The 15,951-nt window shown below is 50.5% G+C and overlaps 1 protein-coding gene across 1 annotated transcript in view; it reads left to right on the plus strand.

Annotated features, from left to right (window-relative positions):
* The window catches only part of DSCAM (DS cell adhesion molecule), a 763,813-nt gene that overhangs the window by 614,615 nt on the left and 133,247 nt on the right, over positions 1–15,951 (plus strand). The window contains exons 13-15 of the mRNA XM_042956621.1: positions 4,912–5,108; positions 6,439–6,535; positions 7,889–8,017. Of these exons, the coding sequence (XP_042812555.1) occupies positions 4,912–5,108; positions 6,439–6,535; positions 7,889–8,017 (423 nt within the window). The remainder of the gene's footprint in view (positions 1–4,911; positions 5,109–6,438; positions 6,536–7,888; positions 8,018–15,951) is intronic.

Consider the following 15,951-nt stretch of genomic DNA (forward strand, 5'->3'; position numbering starts at 1 on the left):
CAACTTATTTCTCCTACCCTCTTGGACACTTAAAATGTTTTTATTAACCATTTTGGAAAGGAATCTTCTCGAATACTTAAAATAGTCCTATCTCTTATTAAGCAAACCACACCAGGCCAGTGTAACATTTTCTCAATGGTCGAGGGTCATCATTTGGAAACCCATGATGATGGAGTAATGGTCTTCTTGGTATGGGGGCATGTTGAGCACAGGGTGCGGGGAAGAGAGACATCGTGTTTGTGAGCCCACGTGGGCCTGGTCACCATGATCTCGGGATTTGTGTCATTCTGCCATCATCTCTCATGTCAGCTCTTGGGCAGTTCCGCTTTTCTTTCTGGTTCTACCCGGGGAATAACCAGCTGCTGTCTCCAGGGAGGGTGTTAATCTGCTGTAGGCAGGAAAGTAATTGAACTATACTCATCTGTTCTGCCCATGAACACGAAGAGACTTTGAAAGAGCATCCAGTTTCTCCTACTGCTAACATGTTTGCATTTTGTAGATATTTTAGGGCTATTTGGGTGTTCTTAGACACAATTTATGATTGCTTCCTTTTCCCCTTAAATATATTTCCTGTGGTTGGGGTTTTCTGAAACGGTGCCACTCTAAACGAAATCCTCACTCTGTGCTTAAAGGGAAAGTGATAAGGAGACATATGGGAAGAGCCTCACAGGCTGGTCTGGCCTCTCCCCATAACTATGTTCCAGAAAGTGGTCCCCTGCACTATAATGAGCTTGCATCACAGTGCACTGGGCAGGGTGGGATCACACACAAGGCTCCATGCAAGAAAGCGGATGTCCCCCGCACTGCCCCAGGCGCAAATATTCAGTGCACCTGTCCACTTCTCCCTTGGTCAGGGTGGGAGTTTTCCCTTTCAGCTGCCCTTCTGCACACCAGATGTCCAAGTTCCATGCCTCCTGTCCTGTGCAGAGGTTTTCTGTAGCCTTCAAACCCTTGACAAAGGATGGTGCAAAATTGCAGGCAGGAGTATCAAATAAGAGGTAGTGGTCCACTCTACTGCCTGCTCGCCCTAGAGCCTCCCCCTTGAAGGATGCCCTTGGAGAGGGACACCGTGTCTCCCTTTGGCCCCTCCAAATGGCATGCACATTCAGCCCCCTGTCTGGGTAGGGCCCCTCAGTTGGTGACTATCTGGACCAGCGAATGGGGCTGGTGAACTCCCAGGGCTGTAGTCCCTTCCCCTCAGTGGGGTGAGGAATTGGAATACACTGAGAAGGTCCCCATCTGTTGTCCCAGGATCATAGCTCAGTGGAGCCTTCTCATGCTGCTCGCAGGCCCTGATCTCAGAGAAGGAGGGGCTCCATCCCCTGTGTTTGCCTCATTCTCCCAGTTGGCATGGGTCAGCCTCTCCTGGAACCTTCCTCACCACCCTCACCTCTGCGGTGGCAGCACTGGGTTGGCGCTGAGCTTTCTACAGCCAGTGAGCATCAAGCTGGAGCTCACCTATAGCTTCACCCTGCTTTTATGGTTCACGGGAAACATTCCCCCCACTTCCTCTTCTGTGCTCTGTCTTCTGACACAGAGATTGTAAAAATGGTGAAGCCACTTGGGATGACAATGTGGCAGTTCGTCAGAACGTGAAACGTAGAATTTCCGTGTGACACAGCGGTTTCTCTAGTAGAGATCTACCTGGGAAAAGTGAAACCATAGGTCTAAGCGAGAACCTTCATGCAAATCTTCGTAGCAGCATTATTCATAATATCCCAAAAGTGGAAACAATTCCAATGTGTGTCAACTGTGAATGAATAAACGAAATGTGTTAATCCCGTGCAATGCAGTATTATTCAGCAACAAAAAAGAAGCTCTGATAAGGGCGCCTGGGTGACTCAGTTGGTTAAGCGTCCAACTTCGGCTCAGGTCACAATCTCACACTTCGTGGGTTCGAGCCCCACATCAGGCTCTGTGCTGACAGCTTAGAGCCTGGAGCTTGCTTTGGATTCTGTGTCTCCCTCTCTCTCTGCCCCTCCCTGTCTCACACTCTCTCTCTCTCTCTCTCAAAGATAAATACATATTTTTTAAAAATGTATAAAAATTTTTTTAAAAAAAAGGAAAATGCTGATACATGCTACACTATGGCTTAACCTGGAAAACATTCTCAGTGGGGGGAAAAAGGCAAAAATTAGACACAAAAGAATACCTGCTATGGGATCCCATTTGTAGGAAATGTCCAGAAAAGGCAAATCTAGAAGGACAGAGTATTGATTACTGTTTGCCTGGAATGGGGAGTAGGAAAGGACTATAAATGGACAGGGGAATCCTTTTGGGATAATGTACATGCTCTAAAAATTGATATGGTTGGGGCACCTGGGTTGCTCAGTCAGCTAAGGATCTGACTCTTGATTTGGGCTCAGGTCACGATCTCGCAGTTCATGAGATAGAGCCCCACATCAGGCTCTGTGCTGTCAGCTTGGGATTCTCTTCTCCCTCTCTCTCTGCCATCCTCTGCTCTCTCTCTCTCTCTCTCTCTCTCTCTCTCTCTCTCCCTGTCTCTCTCAAAAATAAACTTACTAAAATGATTTTCCTTTAAAAAAAAATAAAACCAAATTTGATGTGGTGGTAACTATACAACTGTATGTACTTCTGTTGGGTTGTAATAGTGTGTGTGTGTGTGTGTGTGTGTGTGTGTGTGTGTGTGTGTGTTGGATAATACAAATATATGTGTATGAGCCCCCCCAAAAAAACTCATGCCTACATGAACCTCAGAATGTGAATTCGTGTGGAAATAAGGTCTTTGCAGATGTAATTAGTTAAGATGAAGTCATACTGCATGAGGGTGGGTCCTAAATCCAATGACTGGTATCCTTATAAGAAATCCATATGAAGACCCGGGGAAACCCTTAAGGAAGAACATGACGTGAGTGTGGACAGAGATGGGAGAGTTGTGGCCACAAGCCAAGGATCGTGGGGGCCAGCGGAAGCTGGAAGAGGCAGGGAATGATTCTTCCCTAGAAGTTCGGAGGGAGCATGGCCCTGCCTTCACCTTGATTTTGGACTGGCCTCCAGAACTGTGAGAGAACAGATTTCTGTTGTTGGAAGCCACCCAGCTCGTGGTGATTTGTTTCAGCTCTCCTAGAAAACTACTACAATGGACAAACCCTTTCCCCTGTGCACTTAAAACAGGTAAATATTATGGCATGTAAATAAGACCTCAAAAAAGCTGTTGGTAAAGATTAAATTTTTTTCTTGAAGCGGCTAGAGGAAGTGAGTGATCGGGATCGAAGGCTGGGGCCCATGCGCCAGTCTGGCTTTCCCTCAGTTGTGCTGGAAGGGGGATCTCACCACCACCGAGGATAAAATGCGGGGCCCACGGTGTTTCTTCCCTTCAGTTAGTCTGTCCACTCCACGCCTCCTAATCTCTGCCACACACCCGCCGACTGTAGAGAAACTTCAAAGTGTGGGTTCTCCTGCGGGCGTCCAGGCTACAGAGCCGGTAGGTTTCTTACTCGTTGTGGTATGTCTCAACCCACTCCAGTACACTGTGGGGAAGACGGGACCCAGCACGGGCCAGGAGAGATCCGATGGGCATGGATGGAGTGTGCCTCCCACTGGGGTGTGTTCGTGTCTCTTTCGCTAGGATCTTCGGGCCCACGGCCCAAGTAGGAACACCAGCGTATTGCCCCTTTAGCGTGAATTTAACCCCAAACCCACATAGAGGCAGACCAGCTGTGGGTTTTCCGGGGAGGCTTTTTTTTTTTTTCTCTTCGTCCATAACACAAGCCAAGGCTGTTTGCTTTTCCCTTCCCCCCGTGTGGGTCCGGTTGTCCTTGTTGCAGGTCCTCACTCTGAAGGTAGGGCCCTTTGAGCAGCCTGGTTTGAAGGTCCCACTTTCAACTCCCTGCCTCCAACATCATAATACCTCTGGCCTTTCAACAGCCACTTCTGCTTCCGGCTCCTGGGATTTCTCTCACTTTCTTAGAAGCTGCGTGCGCATTTAAAAGGATGCTTGTTTTGTGCCGCCCTGCATCTCTAAGTGGTGTATGGGGTGGGAGCAGAGTCCTACGTCACCCAGCACATGGCCAAGAATGGAGGTCTTTAGATGAATTTTGAGGTGGGAGACAGGGAACTTGAGAAGTTGCACAAAGAGAGGTTTCTGTTTTCTTGGTGCGCTGGGGATGAGATGGCCTGCCATATGTTACGGGAGAAGGGTGGGTCTGGGGTCTCTGGGCGACGGTGACAGTTTGTAACAACGGTGGGTATATCTAGAAGTCACTTCGAGGATGGGTCAGCAGCGATCAGGGCCCCAGCCTAAGTTGCTCGATAAGGTTTCAGAGTTCCACAGTTGAAAATCAGGGTTAGAAACTGTCATTTGCTACTGGAAGCCCCCTCTCCCATCTGTTCAGCAAGTAAAATTGTTTTCCTATGTGTCCTCGGGGACACAGGCTATATTCCGTGACCGACGTGTGCCCTCGGTGGGCCGGGAAGAGAGCAGCGCCCCCTGAATACGAAATCCCATGGCAACTTCTGAATGAATGAGCTTAGGGCTCATTTCGTCAGGTTTCACTTTTCTGCCACCTTGCCCCTTTTCTGTTCATGATTCGTGCTCAGCGGTTTCTTGAATACATTTTATTTCAAAGAAACAGCTCTTTTTTAAAAATGTTTATTTATTTATTTTGAGAGAAAGAAAGCACAATGTGGGTGGGGAGGGGCAGAGAGAGAGAGAGAGAAAATCCCGAGGAGGCTCCACACTGTCAGTGCAGAGCCTGACGCAGGGCTTGAACTGACAAAACCGTGAGATCGTGAGCTGAGCCAAAACCAAGAGTTGGACACTTAACCGACTGAGCCCCCCCAGACGCCCCTCAAGGAAACACCCCTTTAAGCCAGATTTAGCTGAGTGTTGAGGTGGGAAGTCAAGAATCCTGCTTTGCCAAATAAGTCGTGTCCTTCTTGGATTTTCAGTTCCTGCGATGATAACGTCCTATCCAAATACGACCCTAGCCACTCAGGGTCAAAAGAAGGAAATGAGCTGTGCAGCCCATGGCGAGAAGCCCATCATCGTCCGCTGGGAGAAGGAGGACCGTATCATTAACCCCGAGATGGCCCGTTACCTTGTGTCCACCAAGGAGGTGGGAGAGGAAGTGATCTCAACGCTGCAGGTAAAACGCGTCAAACACAGCGGATCAGCATCTAACTTTGTCAGCAGAATAATCCTGTCCTTTGACCTAAGCTGGGGCATGCGGGTGATGAACAGCAGATAATCTTCCAGGACTACCATTTCTTTCCCACTTCTTACAGCAAGATTCCTGAGCAGCCTGCAAAAACAGTGCTTTACTTTAAATGTTATTAAGAATAAAATTACAATGAGCATGGCAGGGAACCCAACGGTAGTAAAAACCAAAAAAAAAAAAAAAAAAAAAAAAGGTAGGAATCGAGTCTCTTAATGATAATTAATCCCAGAAAAATGGCATCTTATGCTGTGCACATGTTTTAACATGCTGTAAAAAGAAACAAATTGGATGGGCTTTCTAAGGAAAAGTGGTTTGCTTTTCTTGGACAAATCCAACAGAAAAGCTTCTGTCTTTCACATAGGATCACAAAAACTAGAAAAAAAGTATTGTCGTCTCTTAGATTTTTTTATTTTTTTTTATTTTATTTTTTTTAATTTTTTTAACGTTTATTTGTTTTTGAGACAGAGAAAGACAAAGCATGAAGGGGGGAGGGCCAGAGAGAGGGAGACACAGAATCCGAAACAGGCTCCAGGCTCTGAGCTGTCAGCACAAAGCCCGATGCGGGGCTTGAACTCACGGACCGCGAGATCACGACCTGAGCCGAAGTCGGCCGCTTAACCGACTGAGCCACCCAGGCGCCCCTCTTAGATTTTTTTAGTACTAGTGGTAGTTAACTGAGTGGTGTTTTTAGTGGCAGGGGGTTGGGGTGAATGATGCTATAGCCCACACAGAGAAAAAAAAAAAAGCCCTGTGTTTGAAACACTGATATTGATTCACTCACAGGTCCAATCCTAGAGTCCTTCTAGAGAGAACTCTAATGAGGGTCCTGTAGGACCAAGCATTTACTGCAGGATTTATAGGTCTGCTTCTTTAGGCACTCTGGATACTCTAAGCACACACCATGAGAAAAAAAAAAAAAAAAAAAAAAAAAAAAAAAAAAATATATATATATATATATATATATATATATATATATATATATATGGAATATACATCAACCTGACCATGGCATCCTACATAAATTACACATCCAATTTAACGAGAACCAGCTGACACTGATAACGTACGTCGAACCTATCCATCTACACCGTTACAATTGCACTGAAATAATTTGCTCTCGGGGGTGTGTGTGCACGTGTGCGGGTGTGCTGGGGACCGGAAGGGTAGCAATGGAGAGATTTTTATCATCAAAAGTCCTTTTAGTTGTCCTTGCTCCATACTACTGGATAAGATGGATTTCTTTCTGCTTTACACATAGATTTTGCCAACTGTTAGAGAAGATTCTGGCTTCTTCTCCTGTCATGCTATCAATTCTTATGGGGAGGACCGTGGAATAATTCAGCTCACAGTGCAAGGTAGGAAGGAGACCAAATTGGGGGAAAACACGGCTTTTAGGACAGTAAGTGAGGAGGTTTGGGGATGGCGGTGGGGTGGTCTGGAGCTGATGGCCAAGAAAGAATCCTTGAAGACGTCTTTGGTGCAAAAAGGTGATTTTATGAAAGCACGGGGACAGAACCCGTGGACAGGAAGAGCTGCACTGGGGTCGTGAGGGGTAGCTCGTTCTCTACCCTCAGGTTAGGAGGGGGTCCAGGATAGAGTAAGTCTCTAAGGTATTTTGGAAGCAAGGTTTCCAGGACCTTGAGGGGCTAGCTGTTGCTAAGGAAACACCATTTATTACCATTTAATAAAACCTCAGTCACGAGCCCCTTCAGATCTATATCAGGGGCCAGAAGCTTGGAGTAGGGTCACCAGCGTATATCTTGGGGGAGTTGAGATAAAGGAAGCAGACTTACAGGGTCCTCGAGGTTGGGACAATGTTAAGGCAAGATTCCCTTTTGCCCCCAGCAAAGTGTCATCCTTGAGGCAGCTGAGCTCCTAGAGGGAAGGCACTCTGCTGGTCTCAAGGACTTGTCAGTGGGCTGTAGGCAGTAGGGAACTTCATTTTTCATTTGCCTTAGTTTCCCCACATCACCATGGCACGCACTTAAACCCTTTCCTTTGTTCTTGGGCCGCCAGGACTGTCCGAGGAAGATCACACGTATTCCACTGGGGGCGGGGGGCGGTGTGCCAGCCTGTATTTTGCCCTCAGCTTGTCCCATGCCCCCCCCATCCCCAAGTGTATGCCCAGGCTCAGACCCCTGTGTGGGCTCAGCTTGCTACGTAACAGCTCCTGATTCCCAGAAAATGTTGAACATGCACACAGCTGGTGTCAAAACAGTTTCTTGCAGTGCCCATGAGGATGTCAAGGTGCAGCCCCCAAAACACAGGGAGCAAATTCTTAAAGGAATTGGGTCAGGTGACCCTGCGGGCCCACGGAGTGCACCACGTGTAACAGTGTGCCTGGTCAGCCCACCTTTAGGAATCCTTACGCCAAACGGTGCAAATGACACGGGAAGTTTAACATTTGAAGCCCAGACATTCTTTTGAGTTCGAGATTCCAAACCAGAAGAGTGACATCCTTGTTTGGTGGCCCAGCCCCGCGATAAAAGCCTGCTTACAGAGCCCTGCTGTAAACATTGGCATTTGGGGAAAAGTGGAATTTCTCGTCCCTGCTATGCGAATAGGAAAAAAAATTGCTTCCAGGTAAAAGTTTCAGCTGCTGTCAAAGGCTGACAGGGCTTTTCGGGAGCCGTAGTCAGCATTTCCACCCGCGTCCTCTGTCTGAGCCATGTTTGAACTAAGCCCGGGTTTTCCTGTCGATTGCGCAGAGCCCCCAGACCCTCCCGAAATTGAGATCAAAGACGTGAAAGCTCGCACAATCACCCTCAGGTGGACCATGGGGTTTGACGGCAACAGCCCCATCACGGGCTACGATATTGAGTGCAAAAATAAATCAGGTAAGCTCTTTATTCCCTCCAGCTTTACTTCCACTTCAAAAGGCCCTGTTACTGCTCTCCTTTGTTATTCACGATCACCTGTGAGAATAAACCTGAACTCCACGGAAACTCCGAGGGGGCTCCTTTTACCGGTTCGTCTCTCTTCTTGCACAAAGGACTCCACATTTCCTTTCTGGGGTGCGGTCTGTGTGCAGGGGCCTGTCTCTGCCTCAGGGCCCCCTCCTTTCTCTCCGGGCCCCGGGCTTGCTCCCTGCCCGCCATCCTGGCGTTCTTGCCACCAGCCGGCAGGGGGGCAGCTACGGACAGCACCTGGCCACTGACCACTGATGTCCTCTTTCCTGCCCCCCCTTGCTGTCCTCACGTGCCATTTTCCCTGTGGCTGCTCGCTACGGGGACTCCGTCCAGAGCCTGGGCTCCAGCTGTGCTTGGAGTCCGTGGGCCAAGTCTGTGCAGAGGCAGGAGAGCTGCTCCTGGCGGAGACGGGCACTGACCCCGCAGGGGACGTCCTGGAAGGACCGCAGGGACAAGCCCGCGTTGGGCCAGGTCGGCAGAGGGGCCATGAGTAAAACAGACCCAATGTCAGGACCGTGACAGGTGTGTCCGTTTATCCCCTTAAAGGGATCACGAATGCCAGGGTCACTTGGAACTCTACGATCCATCAGGCCGAGGGGAGAACACCTCAGTGTGGCCTCTGGCGGGAACTTTTCCTGCCTCTCATAAGAGGAATCAGAGCCTCGCCAGCATGTGTAGGGTTAACAAGTTCCTCGCAGACCACGCATAGCCTTATTGTTTCCTTTCCGGCCACCAGACTTTAGGTGACACTGTCCGTGATCTGCACAGTATCTTTTGAGCTGAGACCCTGGTGACAGCCAAAGCTCGGGGCAGCTGGAGGCAGGTCGTGAGTGAGGAATGCTTCAGCACGAGTGAGCAAGGGGCAGGACGAGAGGGTGGCAGGAGCTGGAAAGGACGGCCGAGGGTGGAGTGTCCCTGAAGCAATGCCTGAACGCTAAGAACTCCCAAGAACGGGGGTTTTAGAAACAGCACTTGAGACTTGCAGTGCGCAGCTGGGTGGGGAACGCACGCTAGAGCAGCTTGTGACCCAGAGTCCCAACAGAGACCTGGCAGTGAGCCATGCGTGCACGGGGCCCAGGGGGGCTTCGGGAGAGGCCCTCCATGGCTGCCTGGGGCACTGTCATCAGCGGATAGGACAGCCAGCGCAGGCTGGAGGCGGGGGCACAGTGACGGCCAGCAGGCTGGAGACGGTGCTGGCCCAAACAGGGCTCTTTAGGAACTGGGAGAAACGGGTTTCCAGGGCCAAAGGGAAGCAAGGAGGCCCTGCCTTTGTTCTAAAGACCTAGGTCAGGAAGGAGCCCAGGGATCCCAAGGTCCGCCATGCCCGTCTTGAAGGAAAGGAAACACTCCTTAGTGAAGCCAGCATGTGCTAGCAGAGAGTGGCCCCGAAACTGATGGTAACAGTGAGCTCTCCAGAGAAACGCACGCGCACATCATGGGGACAGTCCACAGAGTCCTGGGCAGGGGAGGGATGGCCCCGCCAGCCTCTGGCCGAGCACTGACTGCGGGACCCCGGGCTTCTGTGCTCTTGGCGTGGGTCCCCAGGCGGGCTCCCAGGACAGCAGGGTCAGTGCCTCAGTGCCGGTGTCCAGGTGCCGGTGATGGTCCAGTGGTTGCACAACCTGTCCTGGCTCCGCCGCTGGCCCTGTGTCTACCTGGCCGTGTGCCTTCACTGGTCCCCTGCCCTCAGCATTCCCCTCTGTGACATGGGACTCCACAACCCCTCCCTGTGACGAGTCCTTCAAAGGTCACAGGCTGTCCTCCGGCTGGAGAACCGCCCCCCTTCCCTGGACCACACGGTTCCCATGCTTACCCCCACCTGCTCCTTAGACCCCACTCCTCACGTCACCTCTGCAAGGACGCATTTCTGGCCTCCGCTCGCGTGCTCCTAGAGCATCATCTCCTTTCTTTCCCGGCTGGGCTGTGGTGGGCAGTTTGTTTGTGTTTTCTGTTCCCACGTTTATCAACATTTCCTTTTATCGCATCTGGATGTCGAGTCAAGTTAGAAAAGCTGTTCTCTACAACCGGGCTATAAAACGATCTCCCCTGCTTCCTATGTGTATGGTTTCTTTCTCTTGCTCTTTAAAATTGAGATCTCTAATCCATTTGGAGTTGATTCCTGGATATGCTGGGAGATTTGGCTCTACTTTGACCTTTTCCCAGATGGGAATCCTCCTGCCCCAACATGATTTACTAAAAAGCCCACCTTTCCCCACTGGTTCCAGATGTTACTTTTATCGCCCCCTGGCTTTCCACGTGCACCTGTGTCTCTTTCTGGACTTTCTAGTCAATGCCACCGTTTTGTCCATCTCTGCCTCGGCACTAGACTGCAGTAGTCACGCAGGCTTTGTGGTTCCACTTCTGGTGGCCCTGGTTCACCCTTACGACTTTTCCTTTCAGTGTCTTATTAGCTTTCTACACATGGAGCCATCCGCATCAACCTGTCTAGCTCCATAAAAATATTCTTGGCATTGCTATTGGGATTGCATCAGATTTGTTAATGACCTCAGGGAGGACCGACACTTTTATGACGCGGTCGTGGGTTGCGTTTTGCCCACCGAGAAGTTCTAAGCCCTGCTACCACAAATGCCACCTTCCGTGGGATGAGGGCCATTGCAAGTGTGACTTGCTGGTGGGTGTGCCATCTTCACTGGGCTGGAAGTCCCCGTGCCACCAGATTGAGTTTCCCCCAACCCGTTTCCCCAACACCCAGCACAGCACCCAGCATGCTGTGGGCACCCAATGCGTATTTGGTGAATATTCTTTAAAGACGGGAGCTGCTTTAAAACACTTTCCCCTGTGTCTGGCAGATGGCAAACCTCTATTAAATAGCAGCTTTCACTCTTACTCTAGCGTGCACCCAGTGCTTAGGGATCGAATGCCTCCAAGACCGTCGGTGTCGCCCATTTAAGAGTCCTCAGTGCGCGCCCTCCCCCAGCGCTCCCCATAAGTTCCCTGAAGGCAGGAACTCTGGGATCGTGTGCCCCTAGGTCCCAACATCTAGCATGGTGCCTGTCATGTTGGGAGCACTCAGTAAATACTGATGGCACTTAATTTACCTGCGACCCAAATCTAAGAATCCTCTCCACGGCATTTCCAAATTACAAACTGATCGGGCTCTACATCACGCAGGTAGGAGAGCTCCTTCTCTGTGGTGTGGCTGCAGTCAGGTTCCATCCATCTGTCATCCTCTCTTTCAGCCACACACAGGACCAGCCTGGTGGGTGGCTGAGATGTTCACGCAGCCCTGGAGCGCGGTGAACCCAGTTTGAGATAGAATGCGTCCCAGGAGAGTCACTGGGGAGGAACCCGGACTCCATGACCTCAGATTTCCAGGAGGGCCCTCCAGACCGTCCACCTCTTTCAGTGCGAAAGGCCTGGACAGAAGATCTGCATTGGCAGCTGGCAGTAACTGTATCCACTGCTGTAAAAAAGCATGTTGGTCTGGGCTTTTCTCGTATTTGTTGCCTCCACATTAGATTTGGGGTGTATGAAAGGAACAACCATAATTTAAGATAGTTAATTTAAGGCTGCGTACATAGAAAACTGGTCCTTCAAATCACAGCTTAAATGTCACTTCCTCCAGGAAGCCTTCCCTGACCACCCATTTTATAGTGTGCTCCTTTGTCTACTCATAGAGCATCCTAAACACCTTGGAACGTTTGGTCGGCTTCTGACTGCTTCTTTAGTACCTGGATCCTCTACTGGGAAGATACTTAAGATCCGTCTCCCCTGCTGGGAAGTTGTCCCTCTGAGGGCTCTCTTGACCCCCTGGGGGACCCCTGTAATCCCCCTGCGGCCCTGTGCTATGAGCCTGCATCCCCCACAGCGAGCATCATACAAATGAGACTTGTAGTAAACATTTGTTAGCGTGTTGATTCTCATTCTGTTTTAAGCACTGAAATCACACCCAAAAGGCACTTTCCTCTACTCTTTGTTAATTTACGTGTGGCTGTACTTTGTGTTCTTAACAGAGCGGGTCCCTGCAAGCCGTCATTCCATCTGTGCTTGGACAGTCCCAGCAGTGGGAACTCACTAGCCCCAAGGAAGCACCATTCTGCCTTGACCCAGCCACGACTGTCAGAATTCTCACATTTCTTGCACCAACACAGACCTTCCTGAGTCCGGTGGCCCTCTTCCCACCCCTAAAACCTTTGGTCAAATGCTATCCCTTCCAGGATTTGAAGGCAGATGACTCTGTTGGTTTTCTGTTTAGCAGGAAAAAGAAAATATCCCAAGTCCCCTTACTGGTATCTCCTGCGACACCCTCCCGACCATCTCAGTCTGGCCATGCCAGTATCATCGAGTTCTGTTCATGTAGTTCAACCAGTTCCACTGGCTGCTTTGTCTTCCACGTTACTTGGTTCCTAATGACCGTTGCTTCTCCTCCGGATGGACACAAAGAACCCCTTCGCCAAACAACTCCAGCATCTCACTCTGTGTGTGCCGCCAGCTCAGCAGCTCACTTCCTTCCCCTCTTTGGAAGGTAGCCTGCCTCGTGCCCACGTCCCCTCTTCTGGCACCCGTCTCCTCCTCCACCGTGCCCCACAGATTGCCCAGCGGGCCCCAGTGCCTTGGCGTGCTCTCTTGTCCCAGAATGTAACCACCCAGCCCCCAGGAAGCACAAACTCTCTTATGCAGGTAGGTGCCGTCTTCCAGAACTTTCTTCTTTCTCCAGCCTCCCTTCTCCCTCTCACCCCAAGAACGTTCTCCTCCATGGAGCAGACAGAGCAAAAGAGGCTTTCCCTATGTGCTACGTCTCCCTTCTATTAACTAATGCAGTGGAACTGGTCCTTCTCTGAGCTGCCTCTAAATTTTTAAGCATTTAGTGTCATTTTGTCTCCAGAAAAGCCCTTCTGGTCACCGTCATGCCTCCTGGTCTTTGGCCTCTAACAACGAACACTTCTTTAGATCAAGTTCACCCTTCTTAGGTTTGTCCTTGGTGATCTGCTGACCCCTGACTTAGGGTGTTGGACCCCCAAGTGGGGCTCCCCAGCGAGCATCCCTAATCCCGTACAAGCACCCTGGTCCCTGTGGGCTCCCTCAGTCCTTTCCCACAGGGATTGCTTGGAGTTTCAGAGGCAGGAATATGACTGTGAACTCCTCCATCTCTCTGGGGCAGATCAGGGAACCCTGCCCACTTTTTCCAAGAACGCTTCTGACATGCCCTGTCTAAACCTCGTGCGCAGCCCTCCAGACGCTTGTTCTACATAGCCATAGTCACTACATTCATTCTTGGCCAGAGTCCCCTCTCTTGTACTTGGCCAAACTCCTCGTCAGTCAGCCAAGTCACACACTTGTCAGAAAGCCTGCATCTGAACATAAGAGATGTTCAGCACGTGTCTAGAAAATTGAAACCCAGTCTCATTAGGTGTTCTGCAGAGAATATGTGGAGGTGATATGCTACAGGAAAATGACCTGGAGCTTCAAGGTAACACAGGTGAGGTCAAAGCCCAGCCCCAGCTCAGAGCGGCCGTGTCAATGGCCTGAGTTTCTGGACCTTCACGATGAAAATAAAAATCCTTACCTCACCAGGATGTTGTAATAATTCAGCCAAATAAATGACTACAAACTCTAGCCATGCATCAGAATGACCCAGAGAGAGGCTTTTTGTTTTCATTTATTTTAATTTTTCTTAATGTTTATTTTTGAGAGAGAGTCAGAGCGCAAGCAGGGGAGGGGCAGAGAGAGAAGGAGGCACAGAATCCGAAACAGGCTCCAGGCTCTGAGCTGTCAGCACAGAGCCCGACGCGGGGCTCGAACTCACAGTCCACGAGATTGTGACCTGAGGCGGAGTCGGATGCTTAACAGAATTAACCACCCAGGCGCCCCAGAGAGAGGCTTTTTAAAAGTACAGGTTCCTGGGCACCCTTACCCGGTGATTCTGATTCAGTAGGTCTGAAAGTGCCATTGTCAGAAAGCTCCAGGGTGTTTCCACTGCGCCCACACATTCGGGGACGGCAGGAATCACATTTGTAAATTGCCGTCCACAGTGCTGGGCGACCAGGTCCTACTCCACAAACACGAGTTCCCTGTGCCGCTGGTTGTTCTCTGGCTGCCGCCTTGACCCGCCGCACAAACCCATCGTCTGCCCTTCTCGGGGAGGCTGACCTCCAAGACTACAACACAGACTTTCTTCCCTCTGACCCTCCCCTTGGCTTCACCCAGTGCCAGGCACAGAGAATGATCAGACAAGGATCCTGGCAGCCGCTGCGTTCTGTGTATGCAGCTTCTATTGGGCTCTTCTTCTGAGGTCCCAGCCCTGTCTGGACTCCGGCCACGCTGTCCCATCCCTTGGCCCTCCCGACGCAGAGGGAGCAGCTCCACACTCTTGCTGGATGCTGGGAACGTGAGCAACCTCTGCAAGCTCCTGTAGCCCAGCCCACACCTTGGCAAATGGTCCCTCGTGAACAATCTTCCAGCGTGACTTATAAGCCCTCCTTACACTGCCTTCGTTCTCTGCATCCGGACAGCACCGTCCCCTTCCTCCACTGGGCAGGGAGACCCGTGATAAATTCCCCTGACAATTTCATCCCTTGCCTCTTCCCGTCCGTGCCCTTAACCAGTCAGTACTCTCCATTCATGCCTGCATCCCAGGCCTCTCAGATTCCCCAGCCTGCATTTCTGCTTGTGACGTACCCCTAAGTTCCTGTATTTTGTCCGTGGTACACCCTTCCTAGTTGTATTTGCATTTCAGTGTGCATTTCCAGCCTCCCAAGTGCCAGGATCGCTCTGTGGTTGTTTGCAACGCCCAGGGTTGCATTCTCCAGCACACTCTGCTAATAATCCACGTCCTGCCTGTCCGCACGTCGGCGTCTGAGATCAGAAGCCGCATTTCCAAGCCCTGTCCCGACTCTTTTCTCCTGGGTAGTCACCTCCTTGTTTTTATTCCTCCTTTGATGCTGTATCATTTGCCAGAGGGTGTCTGGTGGATTGAACTACGCTTTCTTCTCCTTCTCCACTCGGTTGCTTTCAAATCTTCCGGGATAAAACATTCTTTCTCATCTTCTTGACCTTCAGCTCAAAATCCACCCTGTGTTGTTTTGAGCCTTATTCTAATAATCATGATCGTTGACATCATCCTTTTTTCTGCCAAAGAGTAAGAACTGCAAGAAAGAAGCTAAAAACACCTTCTGCTTCCAGCCCATGACCCCCGGCCTTGGCCACGACCCCACGGACTACTCATGAATTGATTGGCAGGAGGAGGAGGTGGTCAGTGGATGTCACTATGCCTCTTGGGGCTCTCGGCCACCTCCCAGACACATCCTGGCAATTCCAGAAACCTCCACACGGCCCTGGGCAGAGCCATCAACCACCACAAGTATCTGCTTCCTCCCAGGGCTGGTTAGCTACTTTCTCTGCACCTTCTAGTGCCTGAGGGTTCCTCTCTTGTTCCAGACGTCTTCTCCAGAAGGCTTGGCTTTCTCCTTTGCAGGACAAGGCTCGTGTCTACGTGTCAGGCCACTGGTACTTAATCCCCTCACTTCGGGCTCCTCTGTTGAAACCCACTCTTCCCTTCCACCATTGGAATTTTTGTACCAGCTTCTTCTACATCCGAGTTCTTCTATCTTCGGTCTTCTTGACTCAAGTGACAGTTTTCCTTTTAGGTGCAATGGATATTCATTGTGCTGTGTTCTCTGATAAGATACAGCATTCCAAGGCCACCTTGAAGAAACCTATTTTGGTGCAAGGTCCAGAAGACCTCTTAACATTCACGGCTACCTTTAGGCAGACCAGCCCTCTAAACGTCCGTGCTCATCATTAACGTGGAAGGGGGAAACGAACCCAGGGCTCGGACGTCTGTGTGTGTGCCATTTATGTATCTATCTGTTAAATATGCATTTAATCGTGGCTTGTCTGCT

This window comes from Panthera tigris, chromosome C2 (assembly GCF_018350195.1).
Source record: "Panthera tigris isolate Pti1 chromosome C2, P.tigris_Pti1_mat1.1, whole genome shotgun sequence".
NCBI lineage: Eukaryota > Metazoa > Chordata > Mammalia > Carnivora > Felidae > Panthera > Panthera tigris.